Source organism: Zootoca vivipara, chromosome Z2 (assembly GCF_965207765.1).
Source record: "Zootoca vivipara chromosome Z2, rZooViv2.hap1.1, whole genome shotgun sequence".
Classification (NCBI taxonomy): domain Eukaryota; kingdom Metazoa; phylum Chordata; class Lepidosauria; order Squamata; family Lacertidae; genus Zootoca; species Zootoca vivipara.
Window position 1 is genome coordinate 30,300,019 of NC_142585.1, and position 24,609 is coordinate 30,324,627.

General features: G+C 44.8%; 1 protein-coding gene across 1 annotated transcript in view; it reads right to left on the reverse strand.

The window, feature by feature from the left end:
- The window catches only part of AR (androgen receptor), a 218,707-nt gene that overhangs the window by 53,992 nt on the left and 140,106 nt on the right, over window positions 1–24,609 (reverse strand). The window contains exon 3 of the mRNA XM_035113210.3: window positions 17,645–17,761. Within this exon, the coding sequence (XP_034969101.1) occupies window positions 17,645–17,761 (117 nt within the window). The remainder of the gene's footprint in view (window positions 1–17,644; window positions 17,762–24,609) is intronic.

Below are 24,609 nucleotides of genomic sequence, written 5' to 3' on the forward strand. Positions count from 1 at the left end.
CCAATCTGAAGCCTTAGCAACCTCAGGCCTCCCCTCCATTGGCTGGTTTGACACGAGCCAGCAGCCAATGGTGACCTCGAGACTTGCTGCTCCAATCAGGGCGAGGCACACAGGGTGCCTTGTTGACGTCTAGCTCCAAGAAGGGAGGAGAAGGGAAGGAGGGAAGAAGCAGGAGCAGAGAGCCTGCGAGGAGGTAGGAGGAAGAGAAGGAGGACTCTTCTGTGCTGCTCGGCAGTGGCACATTAGCAGCACAGTAATGGACACCCCGGGGTAGGGGCCCTTCCCAGCAGGATGACTGCAGCCCCTCCACGCAAGCTGAGACCCAGCGCCGGCGGGGCACCCGCTCCCTAGCCTATCCCAGCCCAGCCTGCTCCGTCTGAACGTGGTGAGTGGAGGTATCTCAGCCGCTCTGTCTCCGAGGAAGGGAGGGAAGGAAGAAGGGCGTGTGCACATGCGCTCATGCACAGTCCGGACCACCGCAAGTTCTGAGGGACAGTGAACACCCCCCCAGCAGAAAAAGTTTGCTGACCCCTGTCCTATACCAATAATTTAGGAACTTCTACTACTGTAACTGAGCCAAGTTGTGCTGCCTATGAAACTTTTTCTGAATGCTGTATGGAAAAGCACATGAATGTGACCTCTGGAGAGTTTGCAAGTAAACCATTTTAAAGCTACAAAATGGGTGCTCTTTTTCTATGCTAGGGGAAAAGAGACATTTTGGATATCACAAGGGCATATTTCAAAAGCCTAACAGTCCATACTTCCATGCTTAACTTTGCTGCATATTTTGTGATTTTAAATCCCTGCTGGGGTTCTCTCATCAACGAGCACTTGCCCCAAATTTGGACTTTGGCACCCAAGAATTCTCCTTATATACCTATCTTTCCCCCCTTGCAGCAACAGTTATGACTTGCCCTTCACTCTCAGGTTCCAGGGCAGGTTGCAACAATCAAAACAGTTTGTTAAAAACAGTTTAAACAATGTCAGAGATAAGGTGGGCCCTAAAAATATACACCTCAGGTGCCAAAGGTTAGAGTTTAAAGAAATGTGTATTCAGCATTCACCAGAAGCAGTATAGATGAAGTAGCAGGCACACCTCTGTGGAGAAGGAATTCTACAACTTAGGGGCTGCCACAAAGAAGGCCCTCTCACTGGCTGCACCCCTTGAGCTTCTGAAGGCAGTGGAACAACCAATCTTGGCACCTGAAGGAGTCTGTAGGGAAGGAAACAGTCTTTCGTTGGGCTTGAAACCTTAGCATGAACCCCTTCAATTAAGTCCGGAAATGAACTGGGAATCAGCGCAGCTGTTCGTCTCCCTTTCTCATGATGCTAGAACCCGTGGACATCCAATGGAGCCGAACATTGCAAGATTCAGGGCAGATAAAAGAAAGTCCATTGTCAAATACTGTATGGAACTCCCTCCCACAGGAGGCAGCAATGGCCACCAACCTAGATGGCTTTAAAAGAGGTCTAGATAAATTCATGGAGGAGGAGAGGGCTGTCAGTGGCTACTAGGCATCATGGTTATGCTCTGCCTCCAAGGTCTGAGGATGTACCGTATTGCTTCTGAATACTAGTTGCTGGGAACCACAGGAGAGGAGAGGGTTTTTGCACTCATGCCCTGTTTCTAGTTTCCCACAGGCATCTGGTTGGCCCCTGTGGGGACAGGATACTGGGCCAGATGGGCCACTGGCCTGATCCAGCAACTTCTTCTGTTCTTCCATATTGGAAAGCCCTGTTGCATCACTAAGATGTGGAGTGGGGAGGTGTCACCTTCTGCTCAACTTTGCTCCCCCTCCCTCTGCTAAGGACCAGTCACCTGGATTCATCCGTAAACCATTTTAGCTTTGACACCCTTGAGCCTGAACCAGGAGGAAATACCAAAGGTCACTTATGCCTTGTAAATGCAGCCGGTGTAATTGAGTACCTGATGGGGACAAGAACGATATAGTCCCAGAATGCCACTTCATGCTCACCTTGCGAGGCTATTTACTTGCAAATTTGAAACAGCTGATTGTTCTTAACAGCCCATTAATTGGAACACCTGATGATATATGTTTTCCACCTTAACACACTTGACATGTGAGGAAGCTCAAAGGCAGAACCACCTGCTGGCATCTGGTCGTCACCATTCCAGGCTCATTCCTACCTGGCTGCTGGTGAAACTGATTCTCAAGGCAGACCAAGGCAGACTGATTCTCAAGGCAGATTCTCAAGGCAGACTGATTCTCAAGGCAGATTCTCAAGGCAGACTGATTCTCAAGGCAGGCCAATTTGAGAATGGGCTGAGGAAAAAACCCTGAATGCTTCTGTTGCTTTGTGGTTCCCCCCCCCCTTCCTCATTTCACTTCTGAAACCTGATGTATGACCAAAGCATTTTTTTCTTCCATGATCACTCTCTCCGTTGCTGAGCTGCATTACCATAAGTTTCGCAAAAGCAGTGCTGGCTGCTATAAAAGCAGGGTAGTTGGGTAGACCAGTGGCAAGACATGTGCTGAGAGAGACAGGGAGGGAGGACAGATGTGTTTAGAAGCTAGTGGGGGAAATAACTACACAAACACAAACACAATCACTGCTCTGAGATTGGAAGCCAGCAAAACAGCTTGTTTTTCCATCAGCTGACTACTTGAGAATTGCAGTGAGACATCCTAGAGCAGCTTTTCTTGATATTGGGTCCCCAGATGTTGTTGGACTAAAACTTCCATCACTCCAAACTAGCAGGTCAGGGATGAGTTGTAGTCCAATAACATCTGGGGACCCAAGGTTCAAAAAGGCTGTCCTAGAGTATAGTATGTGCCACAGCCAGGCAGGTGGCGCTGTGGGTTAAACCACAGAGTCTAGGGCTTGCTGATCAGAAGGTCGGCGGTTTGAATCCCTGTGACTGGGTGAGCTCCCGTTGCTCAGTCGCAGCTCCTGCCAACCTAACAGTTCAAAAGTATGTCAAAGTGCAAGTAGATAAATAGGTACTGATCCAAGCAGGAAGGTAAATGGTGTTTCTGTGTGCTGCTCTGGTTCGCCAGAAGCGGCTTTGTCATGCTGGCCACATGACCTGGAAGCTGTACGCCGGCTCCCTCAGCCAATAACGTGAGATGAGCCCCGCGTCCCCAGAGTCGGTCATGACAGGACCTAATGGTCAGGGGTCCCTTTACCTTTACCCAGAGTAGAGTAGAGTACGACTGTGTCTTACATGGGTGGTTGGGTCCAAGGGTTCCACGTATATGCAAAAACATGCATACTCAATCTGCTCCTTAGAACTGCACCCCTAGCTTTCTGGAGCTGGTGCACCAAGAGGGCTTTGTCCTGCCACTGTGTGCACGCACGCACGCACGCACACACACACACAAAACACCAAATAAGGTAGAGAGCTCAAAAGCTATTTTCATTTTGGGTCTTGCTTGTCGGTAAGGCCTGCTCAGCGCACCAGCTCTAAAAGAATAAAGATGCTTGTGTGACATCTCACAAGAACTAGGACAGCCCGAAGAGATCTTCCAAGAGCTTCAAAGAACTAGTGGGCCATGAAGGCCTTGCCTGTAAAGCAAAGCAGACAGCTCAAAAGCTTTCTTTGAGCTGGGAAAAACTGGTGCAAAAAGAGCTTTTAAGCTCTCTGCCTTGCTTGCACTTAAATTGCAGTATTTCAACCAGTTGGCCTCCAAGCAAGTATAGTTGAAACTGCACGAGTTAAATGTGTGCAAGATGCAATCACACTGTATAGTAATTATAGTACAGAATCCTAAAGTGCATTATTTATCAAAGGGGCAAGGAGCATTTTGAAACAGGCGTATGTTTGTGTGCGTCTACCAGGTCCTAATGGAGGCTATGACACCTCATTCGGGCCGTGCTTCATAACTGCCAGTGCTTCATTCAATTATGCTGGTAGTTAGACGAACTGGCTACTCTCTTTCACCAGCTGTTAGCTGTCCTTTTATTGCAGTCCATTTTTTTGTCCGTTTGGCTTTGGGGTAACATTCTGATCCCCCACACAGCAGCATCAGACGAAAACCAAGAGCTGCAATGAATGATTCATCAGGAATTGCTCTGAGAATAACAGTTTTCAAAAATATAAAAAGACCCTTTGAGGCAGAAAATGAGGTGGAGGTTCTATTGGCACACTGATCCTGGTTGCTTTTTTCCTAACATGAAAATTTAGATCCTTAATAGGTCTCAAAGTGGCTACTTGTTGAAATCAAACAAAAGCCCAGCAAACAGCTTCAAAAAGAACCTGAGAATGTGTTAAGTTTTGCCCCCTCCAAAAAACCAAATATGTAGAACCTTGATGCCAAATTGGCAGGAAGTTTAGAAAACCTGCAGAAAACATATTTTCATGAAAGGATGTTGCTGCCTACACAGCAGACACACTTCTATCTGGTGGGGGTGGGGAGAAACAGAAGGGTTTTTTCATTAAGTGGTGTTGGATTAACAAGGGCTTAAATGAAAGGAAGGAATGCTTCCTGAAATGCAAGCCACAAATCTTAAAAATACAGAATATGTAAGAGCATACCCTGGCTCTATACAGTTTATGAAGGTAAGCAACCTCAGGGTTCCACTTGCTGTGCTTTCTCTGAAAGTCATTGGATGATAAGTTCAATTTGGTAATGTGCTTCGTAATGTAGGGGAGGAAAGCCAGAGATATTAAGAACTGGTTAAGATCAAGACGGGCTCATCATGTGCAGCTTCATAAGAACCTAAGAGGAGCCTGCAGGATCTAGTCTAGCCCATCTAGTTTAGCATCCTTACGGCAGCCACTCAGATGCCTGTGAGAAACCTGCAAGCAGGACTCGAGCACAAATGCACTCTCCCCTCCTGCATTTTCTAGCAACTAATATTGAGAAGCATCACCACTCCTGACCATGGAGGCAGAGCATAGCCACCTTTGCAAACAGGCATTGATAGCCCTTTCCTCCACGAATCTGTCTTATGCTCTTCTAAAGCTGCCCAGGTTGGTGGCTATCACAGCCTCCTGTGGAAGGGAGTGCCATAGTTTAATGATGGACTGTATGAAGGACTTCCTTTTATGTGACTTGAATCTCCCGACAGATAAACAGTCCAGCATTTTAGGTCAGGGGAAGCTTTGGGGACACTTTGGAGCTCCCTACGTTCCCAAGGGAATCGAATCAGCTCCATTTCATAGCTGACAACAACAGTATTCAACAGAGAAAAAACACTGACTGATCTGGGAATGCAGCCAGTACATACTACGTACATACCGGTATTAAATGTTAGCTATGGACTTAAGCCTTCTGTATGAGCAAGGCCCAAATACAGGGGTCCTCAAACTAAAGTCCACAGGCCGTATTCGGCCCGCTAGGGTCCTGGACCTGGCCAACCCAGCAACTGCATAACCAGCCGCTGTCTAACGGCAGCAGACTCCAGGACAAGGCAGGTGGCACAAGGAGGGATGAGGCGGTGAGGCTCCGGAAGGCTTGCGTGCACCTGCGTCCGGCAGCGTGGGTGTGGGACAGGGCAAGCAGGTGGGGAGGGCGGGCTGCATGTGTCCAGGTGCTCTTGTAGAGGCGCTGTGCTGCCTCTGCGGCCGCGTGCAAGCCCCTGGCTGGGCAGAGTCTGCAGGGCTCCTGCCCTCGTCCCCAATCGCTAGCGCCGCTGCTGCCCTAATGCGCCCAAACTGGTGCAAGGGAGGCTATTGGGCACATGCGGCGATGCCTGTATGCCAAGGAGTCGCATGAGCCCCACACCTCCGTGCTGTAAGTTGCACCTTGCCCGGCGGGGGTGGGTAGTGGCGGGGGAGCAGGAGGAGATCCACATGAGGAAAGGCCTGGATGGTGCAGGATTCTCCCACATTTCAGTGTGGTCCTAATAAAGGCATGGCCCAGATATGGGGATCCTAACCATGTCTACTCAGAAGTAAGTCCCATTGCTGAGTAAGTGCCTGTAGGATTGCAGCCTTCACATTTTTTAAATGTATTTTTAATCTTTTGTTGGAAGCTGCCCAGAGTGGCCGGGGAAACCCAGCAAGATGGGCGGGGTACAAATAATAAATTATTATTATTACTACTACTACTACATCAAATGAGACTCTTAAAGCTCCAATACTCACTTATCTGGGAAGAAGCCTTACTGAATTTAGTGGGATTTCCTTACGCGTAAATATGTATAGGTTTGCTCTGCTTTGCTTTGAGCAGCCTGTGATACTCCCAAAGAAATATCTGGAAGTGTCAATTATTAATGATTCCAATCTCCATTATTTAAATAACTTGCCTCCCGTGGACAACAATAGTTCAGTCACCTGGAGGCTCCAAGTGGCTGCTCTCATATGGCAGAGGGTTGCAAATCATCTCTCCCCTCCCTTGGCTTGCTTTCTCTTTTAACTGCTGCAGAACAGGCAGAAATATAACAGGTGCAGCTCTTTGCATCACACTGCACACCCATGCATGCAAATGCAGCGTGCATTGAATTTTTGCCTAACATGCAGCTGTCAGCCTTCTGAATGCAAAGTGAATGATAGCCCAGCCATCTTTTCAGTGCATGGAAATGCAGGATCTAATAGTAACCGTAATGAAGGGCAAGGGGTTGCACTTATTTTGATGCACAAATGTTGCATTAAAGAGCTTATCCCAAAATATGTAATGTGGAAAGGCGCCCCACTAACTACGCTGGCATTGGAGTGCAACCAGCTTTGGCAGCACCTATGTCTGTGACCAGACTTTCCCCCCGAATGAAACATCTGAAACCTCCAACCAGATCCAGACTAACTGGTGAATACTTGCATCACTTGCTACGACTAGCAGTGACAAATATGGAACTGGATATTGACCATTAGCCAAAAGGAGGCCCATACTTCCCATTGAAATACTTACAAGTTTATGTTGATTAAAATCGTTCTTCATTTTAAATATTGTATTGTTTTTCCTGTTTTGTGTGCACTACAAATAAAATATGTGCAGTGTGCATAGGAATTCATTCATATTTTTTTCAAACTATAGTCCGGCCCCCAACAGTGTCTGACGGACAGTGAACTGGCCCCCTGTTTTAAAAGTTTGAGGACCCTTGCCCAAATGCACCAAAGATTCAAGTACAGTATGCACAGTATGCACAAACTTTTTAAATAGTTTAGTTCTGTCTAACTTAATTCGTTTTTAAGGAGAGATGGTCAGTGCAGCCTCAGGACTAGGCCCTAGCTAACATGATGGTTGGGGCAGGTACCACCAGGGGGGATGCATTGGGACACCCAATCTCAGTGATCACGGGCAGCAGGAAAAGTTGCATGAGGACCAGATAATGTAATTACTGGGGAGGGGCAATAACTCAACTTTGAGCCTACCTAGTGGTGCTAGTGACTGCCTCTATTGCATCTGTGGAAAACAGTACCAGGAGACTCTTTCAGATGGTTTATAGAGCTACCTTCACCATTGGGGTCTGGTAAGGTCTCCATGATCTTGCAAAGTTTTTTGTAGACAAAATCACTCAAATTTAGAAAGAGGTAGACTCAACCACGGTAAAAGGGGCAGGAAAGGGCTAGTGCTCTGTCTAGTCAAGTTGTATGGGATCAATTTCAATATGTTACCTATGAGGATGTGGACAGGCTGCTTGGGTGAGTGAAACCAACCACTTGTCTGTTTGATCCTTGCCCATCCTGACTCATAAAAGCGAGCCAGATAGGGCTGGGCAATGGGCTCCATGGAGGGGTGAATGTTTCCTCTGTTGGGGAGTCATCCTGGAACCCCTTAAAGAAGTGGTTTTTAAATCACTTCTGTAAAAAAAAATTGACAATTTTGGTCAATTATCTCCCAGTCTCTAATCTTCTATTCCTGGGCAGGTGGTTGTGGAACAGCTCCAGGCCTATCTGGAAGATGCAGACCTGCTAGACCCCTTCCAGTCAGGTTTCAGGCCGCACTTTCTGCGGCAAGCCCAGTGCCTGCTCCTTCCAATATCCTTCCTGCAAATTATCCTGGAGGGCCTGGGAATGGCAAGGTCTCTGGAGACAATTTCAGCATTTTTGCCCAGGAACATGATCTCAAACTCCAATTTTGGCAGAACCAGACACAGATTCATTCCTGGCTCTGTTGAAAAAAATTCCCAGAGTGCAACCAGTAATTCCCCACTGGGTGGTCCAGTTTAAGAGGTTAAAGGCAACTGGGTCTTTGCCTCCATGAGTTTCTGAAACACAGCAGAAGAAAGGGAGCTGCAGCAATAGCACAGAATGGATCTGCAAAATGTTCCTCCATTCTCTCTGCAAATGACAGCTGGTTGTGAATTGCACAGGAGGAGCAGGGTGACCTGGAAATAGCTTAAGCCAAGCCCAGCAGCTACAGCAGAAGCCCTCATGGCTCTGCACCTCCCTTGCCAGCATTCTGGCTCCTGCAAGCAATGGGGACATGAACTCACCTTTCTCTCCCTCGCTTAAAAACATATCACATGTGATGCTGCAAATGGTGTTTGCACAGGCTTCGCAGGAGAAACACATTTTGGTAATTTGGGTGCATTTACCAATTAATTCCAGCCAATTAATTCCGCTTGCTCACATAGCTGATGAGACAGGCTGTATTCTGCCCCACTGTCTGTCCCCTTCTGAAGTGCTCCAGGACTGGCGGAATTGCAACACTTTCAAGGGCATACTGGGGCAGCAGTGATGGCAGGAAGACTTAAGGAAGGACAGAAGCAAAATCTACACTCATATCTTGTGCTGCCTACTCTACTATATAAAAGCATTGTTCAGAATAGTGGTTTGCACAACCCACAAAGGAAGATAACAGTAAAATTGAAAACTTTCACGATTAATTGCACATTTACTCAAAAACAAATTAATTAGTTTAATTAATTCAGCAAAACTGATGGAGTTGATCCATAATGCCAGCTTTTCAAAGTCTGATAGTGACTCAGACCTGCAGCACTGCCCTGCCATCCCCTACGTCTTAGCACCTCCCCTTAGGTAATCCCACTACCCCCCCCGGGGGGGGCAGAAGTATTGCCCATATTGGAAACCACTGGTGTACACTTTTAAAAATGGACTGTAGCCTGCTTTCATGTTATCCCTCTGACACATTTGTGGGAGGGATATGTTCACAAGAGTAACAGGGGGTTGGACTACAAGATCCTTTGGATACCTTACAACTTGTGGTCAATGCCCCTGAGCTACAGAAACACTTGCATCCATAGAATCTCCAGAAAGCATCTTGGTGGTCTGATGTTGTGAGTTGAAGGCTACAGAAGGAGGAGCCAGAGGAGCACCACTCCTCCACAGCCACTCTTTCCTAGAGGGGTGTCCTCTGGGAGCAGCCCCAGCCCAAAGGCTGAAGGAAAATCTTTCCTGTTGCTTCCTGAAGAGGGTTCCTGCTCACCTAGGCCAGGCTGGCAGGAAAAGTAAACAGCCATGCAAGACATGACATGACCATGAGCCCATATCTCTCTGGAGAAAATCAATCAAATCATCAGTTTAGCTTGGGTGTGCCCAACAGCTGGGATCATAAAAGCAGAAGAGCCTTCTGGATCAGGCTAACACCCCATCTAGTTTAGCATTCTGTTCTCACAGTGCCAACCAGATGCCCATTATGGAAAGCCTGCAAGCAGGACCTGAGCACAAGAGGGCTCTCTTCTCCTGTGGTTTCCAGCAATTGTTATTCATAAGCATGAATCCCTTCGGTAGCCCTCTGTTCCTCCATTAATTTGTCTGATCCTCTTTTAAAGCCATCCAGGTTGGTGGCTATCGCTGCCTCCTGTGGGAGTTCCCTGGTTTAACTATGTGCCATGTGAAGAAGAACTTCCTTTTAATGGTGCTAGCACATTGCAAAGGTAAGCAGGATCCAGTATGGTTTCAGATTGGATTGGGCACTGTGTGTTGTGATTCCTGTATTGCAGGAGGTTGCAACAGATGACCCTTGGGGTCCCTTTCAATTCTATGAGTCTATGATTCTATTATCTGTCCTGAATCTTCCAAAGTTCAGCTTCCTTGGATGTCCATACGTTCTATAGTTACAAGAGAGGCAGGAAAAAAAATTTTCTGTTCACTTTCTCCAGGCTATGCATAATTTAATAAAATTTTGTCAAGTCACGCTAATTTTAACTGACATAGAAAAGTTGAATGATATCAATTAATTGGTTTACATAACAGGCTGTGGTTGTTGTTAATGTGGCCCTATAAGCTAAAACTTCTGATGCTTTTAAAACTGCAAAATCAAATTAATGAGACAAAATCCAGCATCCCCCAATATGCTGCATTCATTTTTTTTCTCACAAATGAATGAAATACTAGAGAGGCCTTGATCTCACACAAAAGGAATTCTGGCAGTCAGTTCATGAGGGAAGGAGGGTGAATATGTGGGGAAAGAGAAGTGGGAGCAGATAGTGAAGTGACAAAGTTTAGTTCTCTCAAGACTGCAACTGTAGGCTGCTTTAACAGCAGTATACTGTAGTTGTAGAGTTGGAAGGGACAACTCTAGTACAATGCCCTCCAATGAAGTTCAAGGGAAGTAATAGTACTGCTCTATTCTGCCTTGGTCCGACTTCTGGAGTACTGTGTTCATTTCTGGGTGCCACAATTTAAGATGGATATTGACAAGCTGGAATGTGTGCAGAGCGGGGTGACCAAGATGACCAAGGGTCTGGAAACCAAGCTTTATGGGGAACTTTAGAGGTAGCTCAGTATGTTTAGCCTGGAAAAGAGGAGACTGAAAAGAGATATGATAGCCATCTTCAAATATCTAAAAGTTTGTCACATGGAGGATGGAGCAAATCTATTTTTTCCTGCTCTGGAGGATAGGACCTGAAACAATGGATTCAAGTCACAAGAAAGGAGATTTTAACTAAACACCAGGAATAACTTTCTGACAGTAAGAGCTTCCTTTGGAAGGTACAGTGGTACCTCGGGTTACAGACGCTTCGGGTTACAGATGCTTCAGGTTACAGACTCCACTAACCCAGAAATAGTACTTTGGGTTAAGAACTTTGTTTCAGCATGAGAACAGAAACAGTGCGGTGGTGGTGCGGCGGCAGCAGCAGGCCCCATGGTACCTCAAGTTAAGAACACTTTCAGGTTAAGTACGGACCTCCAGAACGAATTAAGTTCTTAACCCGAGGTACCACTGTAGTGGACTCTCCTTTACTGGAAGTTTTTAAGCAGAGGTGGCATGTCTATCTGCCAGGCAATCTTTTGCTGTGAATCCCCCAGTGCAGGGGATTTAACTAGATGATCCTTGAGAGTTCCTTCCAGCTCTACAACTCTATGATTCTGGCTTTTCCATTAGGAACAAACAAGAGGCAAGTGCAAGTGCTTATCCCAACAGGCCTTGGTGCTAATGTGCTTGGAGATTTACCATGCCTTATTTATCCAATTTGTTCTCTGCCTAACAAGAACCAAGGGAATATCCCTTGCCAAGATATTGTACATCTTTAGTGTCAATATTTATGCTACAGAACACAACCACAAAGCAGGATGATTATCCTTGATTCGTGGGTAGGATTAACACACACTAATCATGTTCTAAAAAAGAAAATCCCATGTAGTCTGGATATATTTAATGACTCAAACGAGACAGTCTGAAGGCAGCCCTGTTTAGGGAAGCTTTTAATGTTTAATAGATTATTGTATTTTAATATTCTGCTGGAAGCTGCCCAGAGTGGCTGGGGAGGCCTAGCCAGATGGGCAGGGTATAAATAATAATAATAATAATAATAATAATAATAATAATAATAATAATAATAATAATAATTGTAATGCCCACAGACTTCCTTGACAGCTGCTGAAGAAAGCCCCAGAGATCATGAGTCAGCCAGAGACGGAGAAAGGCTAATATTTTAATGAGTTGCTCTTTGTATATGTATAATTAATAAATTGGTATGAGAACCACAATTACAGATTATGTGCAAAGATCATATTCCTTCACTGACTTTTTACTTAAGAAAAGCCAGTTGTTAGGGATTCTTGAGTCATGCTCCCTGCTTTGCAGACAGCTGGACTAGATGACCTTTGGGGATTTCTTCCAACTCTATGACTATAATTAGCTAAACCTCCTTGCAGCTAGGAGGTGGGGAATCAGTTTAAGGAGTCAGAAGAACTGGCAAAGAAAAAGAGAAATTATGTGAGAGTGGTTTTTTTTAAAGGCCTTATGTGACGCCATGATGGCCCTGAAACTTTCAGGGGGGAAACTTTCTTAGATGAAGCCTCACTAGATGACCTAGTGAAAGGGTCAGAACATGTGAGACCATTTCATGCCTGGTGATGTATCACGATGGGCTTTCACGCTATTCACAGAAATAGAACATGGAGTTAAGCATCGTAATTTCCTCTTTCCAAAAAGTTGCCCAATCCATGAAAGGCAGGGTTTTAAGGACTGCATCTCTGAAGGCAGGTGAAGGCAACAGCCAAATAATACAAGGGCTTAGCCATAGGGGAAATGGCAAAAGTATGTTTCCATACTTGCAGTGCCTGAGGTACCATAAATGTGGGAAAGATTACCTTAGATTAGATTAGAATTTTAAGGTGTGCCTGCATTGTGTTGCTGTGCAGCCCTTTATATCTATGAACAGACATGAACCTTCAGCAATTGTCTCTGTGTCTGTTTAAGGCTGATTGTGTACTGTGGTTTTTGGTTAATAGCTCCTGTTACTCTTATGTCTCATTTCAGGGACAGGAAAGCTTATCCTGCAAAGGAAAGCATTCATTTGATTTGAGGACCATTCTTGATATGATGTTGGAAGGGTAGACTGTTCCCTTTGCACTCCTGCAGCACCTGTAGCATTATGATACGATGGCTTCTTGACTGATCTACTGGCATGTGGTGCTAAATTTCATTCACATCAGTTGGGTGTGGTGTGGCTCAATAACAAATGTCATTGAACAACATCGCTCCTGTCTCGCCTTTCCATGCATGCCTGCTTCTATTCCCCCATGAAAACAATAGGGAAGAACTGTATGCTGGTTTACCTCCCCCAATCTTGTCATTTTTCTCCCACAGCTTTTCCCAGAATACAGAAATGAGCGCTGTACTTCCAGCAAATTCCACTAGATATACTTCCCCGAATCTCATCACCTTTCTTCCACAATTTTCTGAGTCAGTGAGGTGCCAAATGGATTTTTCTTGGAAGCAATTAATACAAAAATGAGCACTATCACCATATTCCACTAGATTTCCAGAAGTGGCTTGAAAGCTCAAGCATAATGCAGACATTAACAGCTAGGGAAACATTGAGGAAATGCAATGAACTGCCGTGTTAATGCACTCAGAGGGATTAGCCACACTTTCCTTTCCTCTGCTCATTCCAGACAAGGTCTGCGCTTTAAAGCTCCGCGTCCGAGCGCCCTTTTTTCTTTTTGCTCTGGAGCTTTCCCCATGAAAACTTGCATTTTAAACCTCAATTAGGGCAAACAGCAAACTGATGAAAACCCAAACTGACAGAGCAATAAAGAGCCGGTTTTCACAGGGAAAGCTCTGGGGTCCAAGCTTTTAAGCGCAGACCTGTGCCTGGAAAGAGCGGGTCAGATGTTACCGTATTTTCTGCCCCCGTGTATAAGTCGGCCCCTACTTTTGGGGACCCCAAATTTAGAAAATGGGCATATGCACTATCTGTGTATAAGACGCCCCCAGATTTTTAACCTTATTTTAAAGTAAAAAAACCCCTAGTCTTATACACAGAAAAGTACGGTACTTGCCCAAAGATGGATGGAGGACAATCTACCTACAAAAGAAGTATGGCAGATAAAGATGGTGGACTATGCCGAGTTGGTGAAAATGGCCAGGGAAAATAGAAAAAAACCCCACTGTAAACAATTGAAAAGATTGGCAGGATTTTGAAAACACTTGTAATGAAGCAAGAACTATGATAAAAATTGAGTTTCAAGAAAATATGGAGAGTATGATACAATGCAGTTTGAAAAGAATATCTGTGGAAATCATGGAGGGGTGGAGGGAAGTTCCGGGATTCTGAGAATCCTATTTGTAAAATGCTTATGATTTATGTACGATGATAAATGTTAAAAGTGAAAACGAATAAAACATTATTAAAAGGAAAGAGTGGGTCAAAAGATTAAGTGTAGATAAGCCCCAAGTCTCGCCTAGGTGCCGCAGATATTGGGATAGATAGGTGATGAATGATTTTTCTTGCTATGACTGGACAACAACAAATAAAGCTGGTTTGTAACCCAGTGTAATCTCACACCTTAAAATACACACCAGCTTTTCTCACAACAGCCAAATGTTGATAAAATAAATGACTGTACAGGAAAATGTTATCAGAAGGATCTTGACAAGCTGGAAGGTGTGCAGAGGAAAGTGGCCAAGATAATGATAAATGATTTAGAAACCAAGCTTAATGAGGAACAGTTGAGGGAGTTGGGAATGTTTAGCCTGAAGAAGATACTGAGAAATTACACGAGAGCCATCTTCAAATACCTGAAGAGCTGTCACATGGAAGATGAAGCAAGCTTGTTTTCTGCTGCTCTGGAGGGGAGGACACAAACCAATGAATTCAAATGACAAGAAGGGAAATTTTGACTAAACATTATGAAGAAGTTTTTAGTGTTAAGAGCTCTTTGACAGTGGAACAGAGTCTATGGGAAAGTGGTGGACTCTCCGTTCCTGGAGGTTTCTAAGAATATGGAGGGCCATATTTATGGGGTTCTTTAGCTGTGGGGTTAGACTAGATGACTCTACAATTCTATGATAAGAATAAGAAGGGGAAGGAGAATATATTTTACTTTACTTTCTCAGGAGTGACAGCATTCAAAAACGACAGTGAAACAACTGCCTCCCAGCCAAACTTCTGTCAGCATTCCAAAGAGCTGCTCATGGATTTATTATGACTTAACAAGTTAAATCATTAACCGCTTTAAAAAGCGGCCTTTGGGATTTCTTTCGGGATGAGGAGGGAGTTGGAGGGCCTTAGGCTGGCTCAATCAAGAAGGCACAATTCAAAGGATGCCTCACATTTGCTTGGCTTCCTTACTGGGTAAACTATAGCCTCTGTAGGAATGGGGAGGTTTTTTTGAGAGAAAATACCCTTAGACCACTTTTAACAACTGTAGAGAATCCTGGGAACTGTAGTTTGTTAAAAGGGCTAGGTACTGTAGACCTGCAAAGATGGTGACCATAGCAAACTGCATCTCCCAGGATTTTTGGGGGGAAGCCATGTTAAAGTGATACCACAGTGCATTAAATGCATGGTGTGGCTATGACCAGAGGGTGTGTGCATGTCTCTGGTTTGCTAATGGCAGGAAGAAGAAAGAGGCTAAACCTCAAGTTTAGGCCTCTGTCTTTAGGGGCAAATGAAGACCCATAAAGAGGGTTAGTCTGCAGGGCAAGCAAAAGAGTTGCATGGTTTCCATACCAATCCCCAATGTCACTCTTATGTTTTCTCTTGCCTGCTCCCCCCACTCCAGAGTCTTTCTCTGTTGCACTAATCCTGCCTCTAGCATCAAGTGTGGAACGCAGCAGGTCTTCTTTTCCTGGGAAGGAGGCATTGAGAAAAGGAGCAATACTCCTGCTCTGCTTATTATGATTGCTTTCATAGTTAATCTGTGTTATTAGCACCTTTATGGATCTTTTCCAAGAGTGAGCAAGCAGGAAACCTTCTGCAGAGGGCAAAACTAGACCACAGAACTGTGGATCTTGACAATATGATCACTCTCCAACTTCTGTACATTTAACTTGTGAGATTTCAGTCTGCCAAGTGTGTAAGGTTGAAATCATTCGTTGAATACATGTAAGCTGCCAATGCACTATGTTGATTTTAATTTAAAGACCACTTGTCCAGAGTTTGGCGGGTGGAAGTGGGGTGGAGGGGTTGGGTTCAGTGGTAGGGCCAGGTTAGGTTCCTGACACCCCCACCCCCCCTGGAGAGTCTCAGCAGAGGTTGGGGAGGGCTGAGCAGCTGGGGAGGGAGGCAACAACTGTTCAGGAGCTTGAAGAAGAGGGTGAAGTATTGTCAACTAGATACAGACCATCCATCCTGCAGGAGGGCACACTTGAAATCCCAACTCTACTGCATTTTCACTGATTCCACCAAGCTCTGTAAGGGAGCGGGTGGTAAAATGGCAGATGCAATTCACTGTAAACGAGAGTAAAGTGATGCATGTTGGGGCAAAGAAGTTATTAATCTCATATACAGTATAAACTCATGGAGTCTGAATTGGTGATGGTGGAACAGAAACAAGAAACCTTGGGAGCACAGTGGAGAGTTCAATGAAGATATTGATGCAGTATGCAATGGCTGTGAAAAACTGAAAGCAGGATTCAAGCGCAAGAGCCCTCTCCTCTCCTGCAGTTTCCAACAACTGGTATTCAGAAGCATTGCTGCCTCCAACTGTGGAAGAAGAGCATGGTCAAATTCATGGAGGAGAGGGCTATAAATGGTTACTAACCACGATAGCTAGGCTCTGTCTCCACATTTGGAAACAGTAATGCTTCTGCATATCAATTGCTGGAAACCATGTGACTCTTGCGCTTTTATCCTGCTTGCTGATTTCCCATGGACAACTGTTAGGTGACTGTAAAAGGATGCTGGACTGGGTGTGTCAATGGCCTGATCCAGCAGGCTCTTCTTACGTCCCTATGTGTTGGGCACCAGGCAAGACAGATGGAGAGCCCTGGGCACAATGAATTTCTTATTTATAGTTGCAAGCTGCTCTGATAACTCTTTTAAGAGGATCATGAAAATGCCAGAATCAACAACTTTTCCACCACAAATCTGCTGCCTAGGACCTTCTTTAGAGAGGTCTCACAGATTTCTCACAGACAACACCTTCTGCTAATAACCACCTTTGCCTCTCTGGCTCTCAGGTTGTGAGAAGCAGGTGCCTGCCACATTATCACAACCTTGCCACATGACACTTATTATTTTTGATAAGGGTAACTTAAATTTACATAATAAATGATTATGCATTTTTTGGCGGCAGCCAGAATGATTCTTGTGCATTTCTGGAAAGATTTACATTTAAAAGTTTGGGATAGTGTCCTTCTAGAAAAATCAATATACAAATGGAACATTGCCAGGGGCCTAAATAAATAGGATAACTTTGTACCACTTCAGTCCGACTTTATCTCCTTTGTAAGTAAAGAGGAATATGCCCAAGAACTTCCTCCAGACTATGAAAAAATGACTTAATACATTAAGCTAGAATGTAAGGTGAATGTAGTGATAAATTTCTCTTGACATGGTAGAGTATCTGATTTGGTTATTATTTATGTTTATTTAATTAAAAGAATGTTGCCATTCTACAGCTCTAAGCACAATTCCCTAAGATGCTATATTTGAAGATTTCACTATTGCATGTGTTGAAGTCCCTCCCCCCACACAATGTAACGACTGCTTGCTTGCTTGTAACAAAACTTTTTTGTAGAAAACTAATAAACATTTAATTAAAAAAAATGAAAACAGATTGCCTTGACTGTAAGCTTGCAGGGGATAATCTCTTGAGGATCTAGCTTTGGATCTGGCCTCAGAGCACAGGTTGGGGTTTTGTTTTGGTTAGTGGTCCCTCCCTGACTCAGGAAGGGTCGGGTGCTTGCCAAAACCTCAGCGAAGAAGGGCATTAATCTAATCCATTATCAGTGGCAGGCTTCTGGGTGAAGGGAATGACTGCAACAGCTGAGATCTTACCCGCATACCTGCCTCCAGCCTCATTTAGATACATGACACATAGCAAGTGAATCAGGTATGCTGCAAAGAATCAAAGGTTCATAAACAGAAGCTGGATTACCTCCGAGAGTCATCCCGGCCTCATAGCATTTCCGAAGGCGGCAGGAGGGACAGTTTTTCCTTCGGAACTTGTCAATGGTGCAGTCATTTCGGCTGGCACAGAGGTACTTCTGTTTACCTAAAAGCAACAAGAGAGCATATTATGAATGCAAATTGGAAATCCTCCCCTTACTAGAAACAAAGAGCATCAAGTACTCAAAGCAACAAGCTGAAATCATACAATTGTAGGGTTTTAAAGGTCCCCAAGGGCCATCTAGTCCAACCCCCTAAGGAATCTTTGATCGGTGGCCACTCAAGCTCTGGCAAAATGTTCTGGCACCATTTACAGCTGGTGACTAAAGTAAATACTTTCTTAAAAAAAATTAACACACACATCAGCAGTGGTTTTGGTTTAAAACAATAAAATCACATGCTATTTATTTTTAAAGGTCTGGGGGGCATTTAATAGAGACTTCAGCCTGTGCCAGACATGACCATAAAGGAAAAAGGGATTGGGAGGGAGAAGGGGAAAAGCAAGACATGAATTCTTAAAAGTTAACAGTTCTTATTAGAACAGCTGGGATGGAAATGGTTCATGTAGCTACCTGGCCATGCTCAATATGTTACTATTAGTATATAAAGCCCTTAACAAACTAGAGATTAGTTTACCAGTGCTCTCCCAGGTGCCTATAGGAAACCAACAAGCAGGATTCAAGCCCAAGAGCAACTCTCACCTCCTGTGGTTTCCCTGAGAATACAATAAGAGCCTGCTGGATGAAGCCAATGGCCCATCTAGTCCAGCATCCTCTTCTCACAGTGGCTGACCAGGTGCCCGTTATGGGAAACTTGCAAGCAGGATCTAAGTATGAGAGCCCTCTCCCCTCTTGCAGTTTCCAGAAACATTGCCTCAACTCACCATGATATTATTTATTTATTTATTTATTTATTTATTTATTTATTTATTTATACGCTGCCCATCTGGCTGGGTTTCCCCAGCCACTCTGCACGGCTCCTAACAGAATATTAAAAACACGATAAAAGATCAAACACGAAAAACTTCCCTAAACAGAGCTGCCTTCCGATAGTTATAAGTCAGATAGTTGTTTATTTCCTTGACATCTGATGGGAGGGCGTTCCACAAGGCAGGCACCACTACTGAGAAGACCCTCTGCCTGGTTTCCTGTAACCTCACTTCTCGCAGTGAGGGAACCACCAGAAGGTCCTCGGAGCTGGACCTCAGTGTCCGGGCTGAACAATGGGGGTGGAGATGCTCCTTCAGGTATACTGGGCCAAGGTTGTTTAGGGCTTTAAAGGGCAGCACCAACATTTTGAATTGTGCTCAGATCTCTCCCAGCAGCTTCATGTAGATATTAAAAAACATGGGGGAGAGGACAGAACCCTGAGGCACCCCACAAGTGTCCAGAGGTCTGAACACTCATCTTCCAACACCTCTTTTCTGGACATGGCCCAGGAGAAAGGAGCAGAACCACTGTATAACAGTGGCCTAGCCCCCAGCTCCTCTAGATGGTCCAGAAGGATGTAATGGTTGATGGTATCAAAGGCCACTGAGAGAAGCCTCTAATTATGGAAACAGAGCTTAGCCATCATGGATAGTAGCCATCAGTAGCCCTCTCCTCCATGAATTTGTCTAATGAATTTTACAGCCATCCAGGTTGGTGGCCATCACTGCCTCCTGTGGGAGGGAGTTCCAGAGAGAGAGAGAGAGAGCACTTCCAATGAGCCTTCAGCTTTTTGAAGAACAGAACCAGGGACATTTTGGAAGGACAGTGAAGACAGGAGAAAGACAGCCTCAAAAGCAGGGTGAAGGACAGGTGAAAATGACTATGAGATGCACATAACTTATGTAGAAAAATCATTTAAATCCAGGCTACATAAGCTTTGAGAAAAATGAGCAGATCAAAAACAAGGCTGATAAGGATTCAGAAGATAATAATGGGAGAGGAGTTTAAGGGCTTGAACAGTCAAGGAACATAGCAAGAAAAGGAAGGAAAGCAGAGTAAGGATGATCATTAGTCAGTGACAGGGGTTGAAGGAAAGCTTTTTAAAAATTATTATTTTAAAGAATTGGAACATCAAGTTCAGGCTTACAGCAGGGCAGGAAATAAACTGAGTACCCATGGCAGAGAAGGTAAAGTAGAATTGACTTTAGAAGCTGAATAGTGCCAAGAGAGCAAGTAATAGAATAGAGAAAGCCAAGAGGGGTCAGGAATAGAAAATCTGGCAAAATGAGCTAAAGTTGGGAGCCTGAGTTAACATTATCTATCTGTTGCCAATAAATATGTTTGGGGGATGGATTGACTGATCTAGTTTTTAGCAGAGCCCTTTTGCTGCAGTTTCAGTTCCATCAAAGCATTGTAAATCTTATTATTTTAATAGCCTTCCTGTCTATAAATTTACCAGTGTTAAGGACTCTGTGGTATGCTGATGGGGTGGTGGTGGTCTGAATGTTTCAACATAAAGTATTTCTAAACTCAATTATTTGTCAGAGGCGTGTGGTTGTTTATGAGGCTGCTAGATCAGATCATAAAATCATAGAGTTAGAAGGAACCCCAAGGGTCATCTAATCAAGCCCCTTACAATGCAGAAATCATAGCAGAAGAATCCCTGACAGACAGCCACCTGATCTCTGCGTAAAAACCTCCAGTGAAGGAGAGGCTACTAATGAGCAATTAGTATAAACTTTATGAAAGATTAATTGATTATTCACACCCCAGGCAGCCTCAAACTTCAAGGTACATCCAATTCACAAATGAAGAAAACTCGTACACAGCTTAGGTGTGACCATTGTTGCACTAAGATGGCAACAATCGATGAAGAAGTGACTGAGAGGTGCTATGAGAGCCATCTTAAAATATCTAAAGGGCTATTGCATAGAAGACGGATCAAGCTTTTTTTTACTGTTGCTCTGGAACAGGCATCTCCAAACTTCGGCCCTCCAGATGTTTTGGACTACAATTCCCATCTTCCCCGACCACTGGTCCTGTTAGCTAGGGATCATGGGAGTTGTAGGCCAAAACATCGGGAGGGCCGCAGTTTGGGGATGCCTGCTCTGGAGGTTAGGACCCGAACAAATGGGGGGGGGGACTTTCTGGCTGTAAGTGATGTTCAACAGTGGAACCTTGGGAGGAGGTGGTGGTGGTAGACTCTCCTTTCTTGGAGGTTTTTAAGCAGAGGTTGGATGGCCCATTGTCATGGATTCTTCAGCTGTGATCCCTGCGTTGCAGGGAGCCCTGGGGTGGTGGTGTGTGCCTACCAACACTACAAACGTATGATTCTATGGATGTGTGTGGCCAAAGACAACGTGTCATTCTCTCTGAATGGCATACTGCTAAATCCCACCTGTCGGGAGTCGGAGTCAGGTGTAGGTCAGAAATAAAGAACACTGGTGTCAGTGAAGCTACAGCAATTCTTTATTCAAAGAAACCAAAACAGCACAGGCCTAGTGTTCACAGCAACTCTTCCCAGTAGGTCTTGCCCCAACAAGGCAGTTGGCAAAGACTGAAGTTCCCCACTTTCCCACAGCTACCTAAGTTCTCTCCTCTCCAGTGCTTTCCCCAAGCAATCAGAGACTGCATCTGTGTGCAACCAAGCTCTCCACTGCTCTTTTCATTTCTCTGTGTATTCTAGGAGACCAGGTGGGAGGGGAGCTGGTCTCTGCAGGAGGGGAGACTCCCTGGCTTTTTCAGCAGGGAGTAAATTCTGTTACCTCTTCAGCTTATGACACCTCCTCCTTCCAGTCTGCCCCCTCTTGTCCCACTGACTACTCATTATCATTCCACCACCAATTCTGTTGCTTGAGGTCTTCTTCTCTTGGGGGTTCCCCATCTGGAGCCTCCCACCACTCTTCTGCCTCCAGTGAGTTCATGACATCACCATAGTACCATAGACACCACCATGGCATTCCTCAGGAGGCTGCTGCTGTCCTAGGGGACTGACCTTGGCTGAATCCACAGTTCCACAGCAAGCCAGTTTTTGCTCTGGGGCCAGCCATGTCCTGTTCCAGCAGTCCCCATTTGCAGGAAGAGCTCCCTCTCAGACACTTACTAGCCAGCTGTATCCCAGGCAACTGTTGAGCCCCCAGCAAGAACTCTTGCCCACCCTCCTCTGAATTACACAACTGTGCACTCTTTTGTCTGACACAGTTGACCTCCATTGGTAAAAATCACATCAACAACCCTGTAATCAAGGCCCCTGCATAAGAAGTCATTATAAGGTTTTTCTCTTCTAATAATGCTGCTCTCCTCTCTCTCTGGATGCATGGGGCGATGTTATGGCGTGGAGCTAAGAAACAACCATGGCTTTTTTTATCACCCCCCCCACAAACAACAACAACAAAACCCGCTAAATAATTCCCCCTTATTAGAAGCTGGTTATTACACTCAAGACCCCTTGGCAGCCAAAAAAAGGAACATAATGGGGCTCGAGTGCATTAATGTGCTATTTCACGAAGTTCTTTTAGCACAACCAGCTCTCAGCGGCACCTCTCTTCAATGCTGCCCTCCCTGGACCTCACTCATTCTTCCCCATTATCAACTCTAAGGGTACTTGTTTGATTTGGGGAGGGCAGGGGAAAACAGGGCGGCTTGCAAAAATGTGTTTGAACCTGGGCTGAGGGTGGATGGTGAGAGGATAAAGAGGCTTAATAGGGCCCATCTAGGGGACTGGGCACGAAGTTATAGGTACAAGAGAGATCAGTTATGCAAGCTTTATAGAGAGTCTGTGTGGTGTAGTGGTTAGTGTTGGAGTAGAACCTGGGAGACCAGGGTTTGAATCATAACTCAGCTGTGAGGCTCACTGGGTATGTGACCTTGTGGACTTGGGGTCCAGTCACAGCATTTCTCAGCCTAATATACTTCACAGGGTTGTTGTGGGGCTTAAATGCAGAGGTGGGGGAAACCTGTACATGCCACCTTGAGCACCTTGGAGAAGAAGGTGGGAAATAAATAAAACAAGCAAGCAAACAAATAATAATTGCCGCCCTGATGTTTCCAGGAGTCTCTCTCCCATTGTTCCTAGCCTCTGTGATTCAGTTGAAGGGAACCACTCCCCCTGCGGCCAATTTTGGTTCTAGGTTGGCAAATATAAGAAGAACTCATTTCCACAGGACACAATGACTGTGACCAACCTAGATGGCTATAAAAGAACTGGAAAAATTCATGGAGAAGGCTATCAATGGCTATTAGTCATGATGACTATGTTCTGCTTGCGTGGTCAGAGACAGTAATGCTTCTGAATACCAGTTGCTGAAAGCCACAAGAGGAAAAAAGGCATCTGTCTAGCCACTGTGAGAACAGGATGCTAGACTAGATAGGCCATTGGCCTGATCCAGCAGGGCTCCTCTGATGTTCTTAGTGTGTTTATGAAAGAGGTTGGGGAGGAACGAGTCTCTGAACAACTTTTGATATTGATCAATGAATGAATCATTCACTGCTCCACACCATGTACATCAATTTCATTACTTACATAGCTGACCCAACATAAGACAGGGGGAGTGAGACCACCATTTCAGGTTCTAACATTGCCCCAACACTAGTGCCCATTTTCATTGCCGCAGATGATCTGCACTTATGCAATCACTTCAGAATTTGCCTCAAGCCTTTATGCATTTTACTTTACTATGTTATCCCTTCAACAACAACTGAGCAGCAATGATAGTTGAGCAAATGCCACCCTGGAACAGCTCTGTAACCAGAGTTCCTGCTTTTGCCCATGATGTGTAGACAGGCGAAGGAAGTGACTTTCCAAAGATATATGAAGTGACTCTGTACCAACTTTTATTAGGTTGTGCAGTACATTATGTCAGTGACTGTTAACAGTGGAGATACGAAACAATGTTCTCTATCTTGGGCCATCTTTGGAGAAATAATTTCTTCATTTTGGATGTAGTAAAGGCAGCCTGTTGGAGCAAATTATATTTTGACAGGCCTTGTGGTTCCTACACAGGAATAAATTGGATGCACAAATATAAGATGATGGTGGGGAGACACTTGGGTTGACAGCAGTTCACATGAAAATGATACTGTTGACTCATGTTAAGACCACAGGCTTAACATGAGTCAACAGTATGATACAGAAGCAAAAGAAAAGCTAATGCTGTATCAACAGAAGTCAAGTGTTAATGTCAAAGGAAGTCATAGTACTGCTCTATTCTGCCTTGGTTAGACCACTCCTGGAATACTGTGTCCAGTTCTGGGCATCACAATTTAAGAAGGATGTTGACAAGTTGGAACGTGTGCAGAGGAAGGTGATTAAGGGTCTGGAAATCAAGCCTTATGAGCAATGGTTGAAGGAGTTGGGTATGTTTAGCTTGGAAAAGAGGAGACACAGTAGATATGATAGTCATCTTCAAATATCTAAAGGGCTGTCACATGGAGGATGAAGCAAGCTTGTTTTTCCTTGCCCTGTATGGTAGAACCCAAACCAACGGATTCAAATTCCAAGAAAGGAGATTCTGACTAAATGTCAGGGTAAAATTTCTGAGGGTAAGGACTATTTGGTAGAGGAACACACTCCCTTGGAAGGTTTTAAGCAGAAGTTGGATGGCCATCTGTCAAGGATGCTTTAGTTGATTCCTGCAATGAAAGGGGTTGGACAAGATGACCCTTGCTGGTACCTTCCAACTCTACCATCAATGATTCTAAGACTATGCAATGCAAAAACTAGAACTATTTCTTCAAATTTCTTCAGCAGGAAAGTGGGAACATAGGGGCTAAAGGGAGTGGAAGGGAACAGATTCCCAGAGGATGAAATTTTCTCTCCCCTGCCCCTCCCCAGCTGCCTAACCTCAGTCCAGGAGTAGAAGGGAAGTTCCTGTGTTGCCTAATTCCTCTCTTTTCCCCTTTCCACCCACCTGCATTGACTACTACCCATCTCCTCACTCCTGACTTACCTCCTCTCCACACCCACCACCCATCATCATTTCAGCCATTTATATACTGTGTAACACCATCGTTTCTAAGACATGCA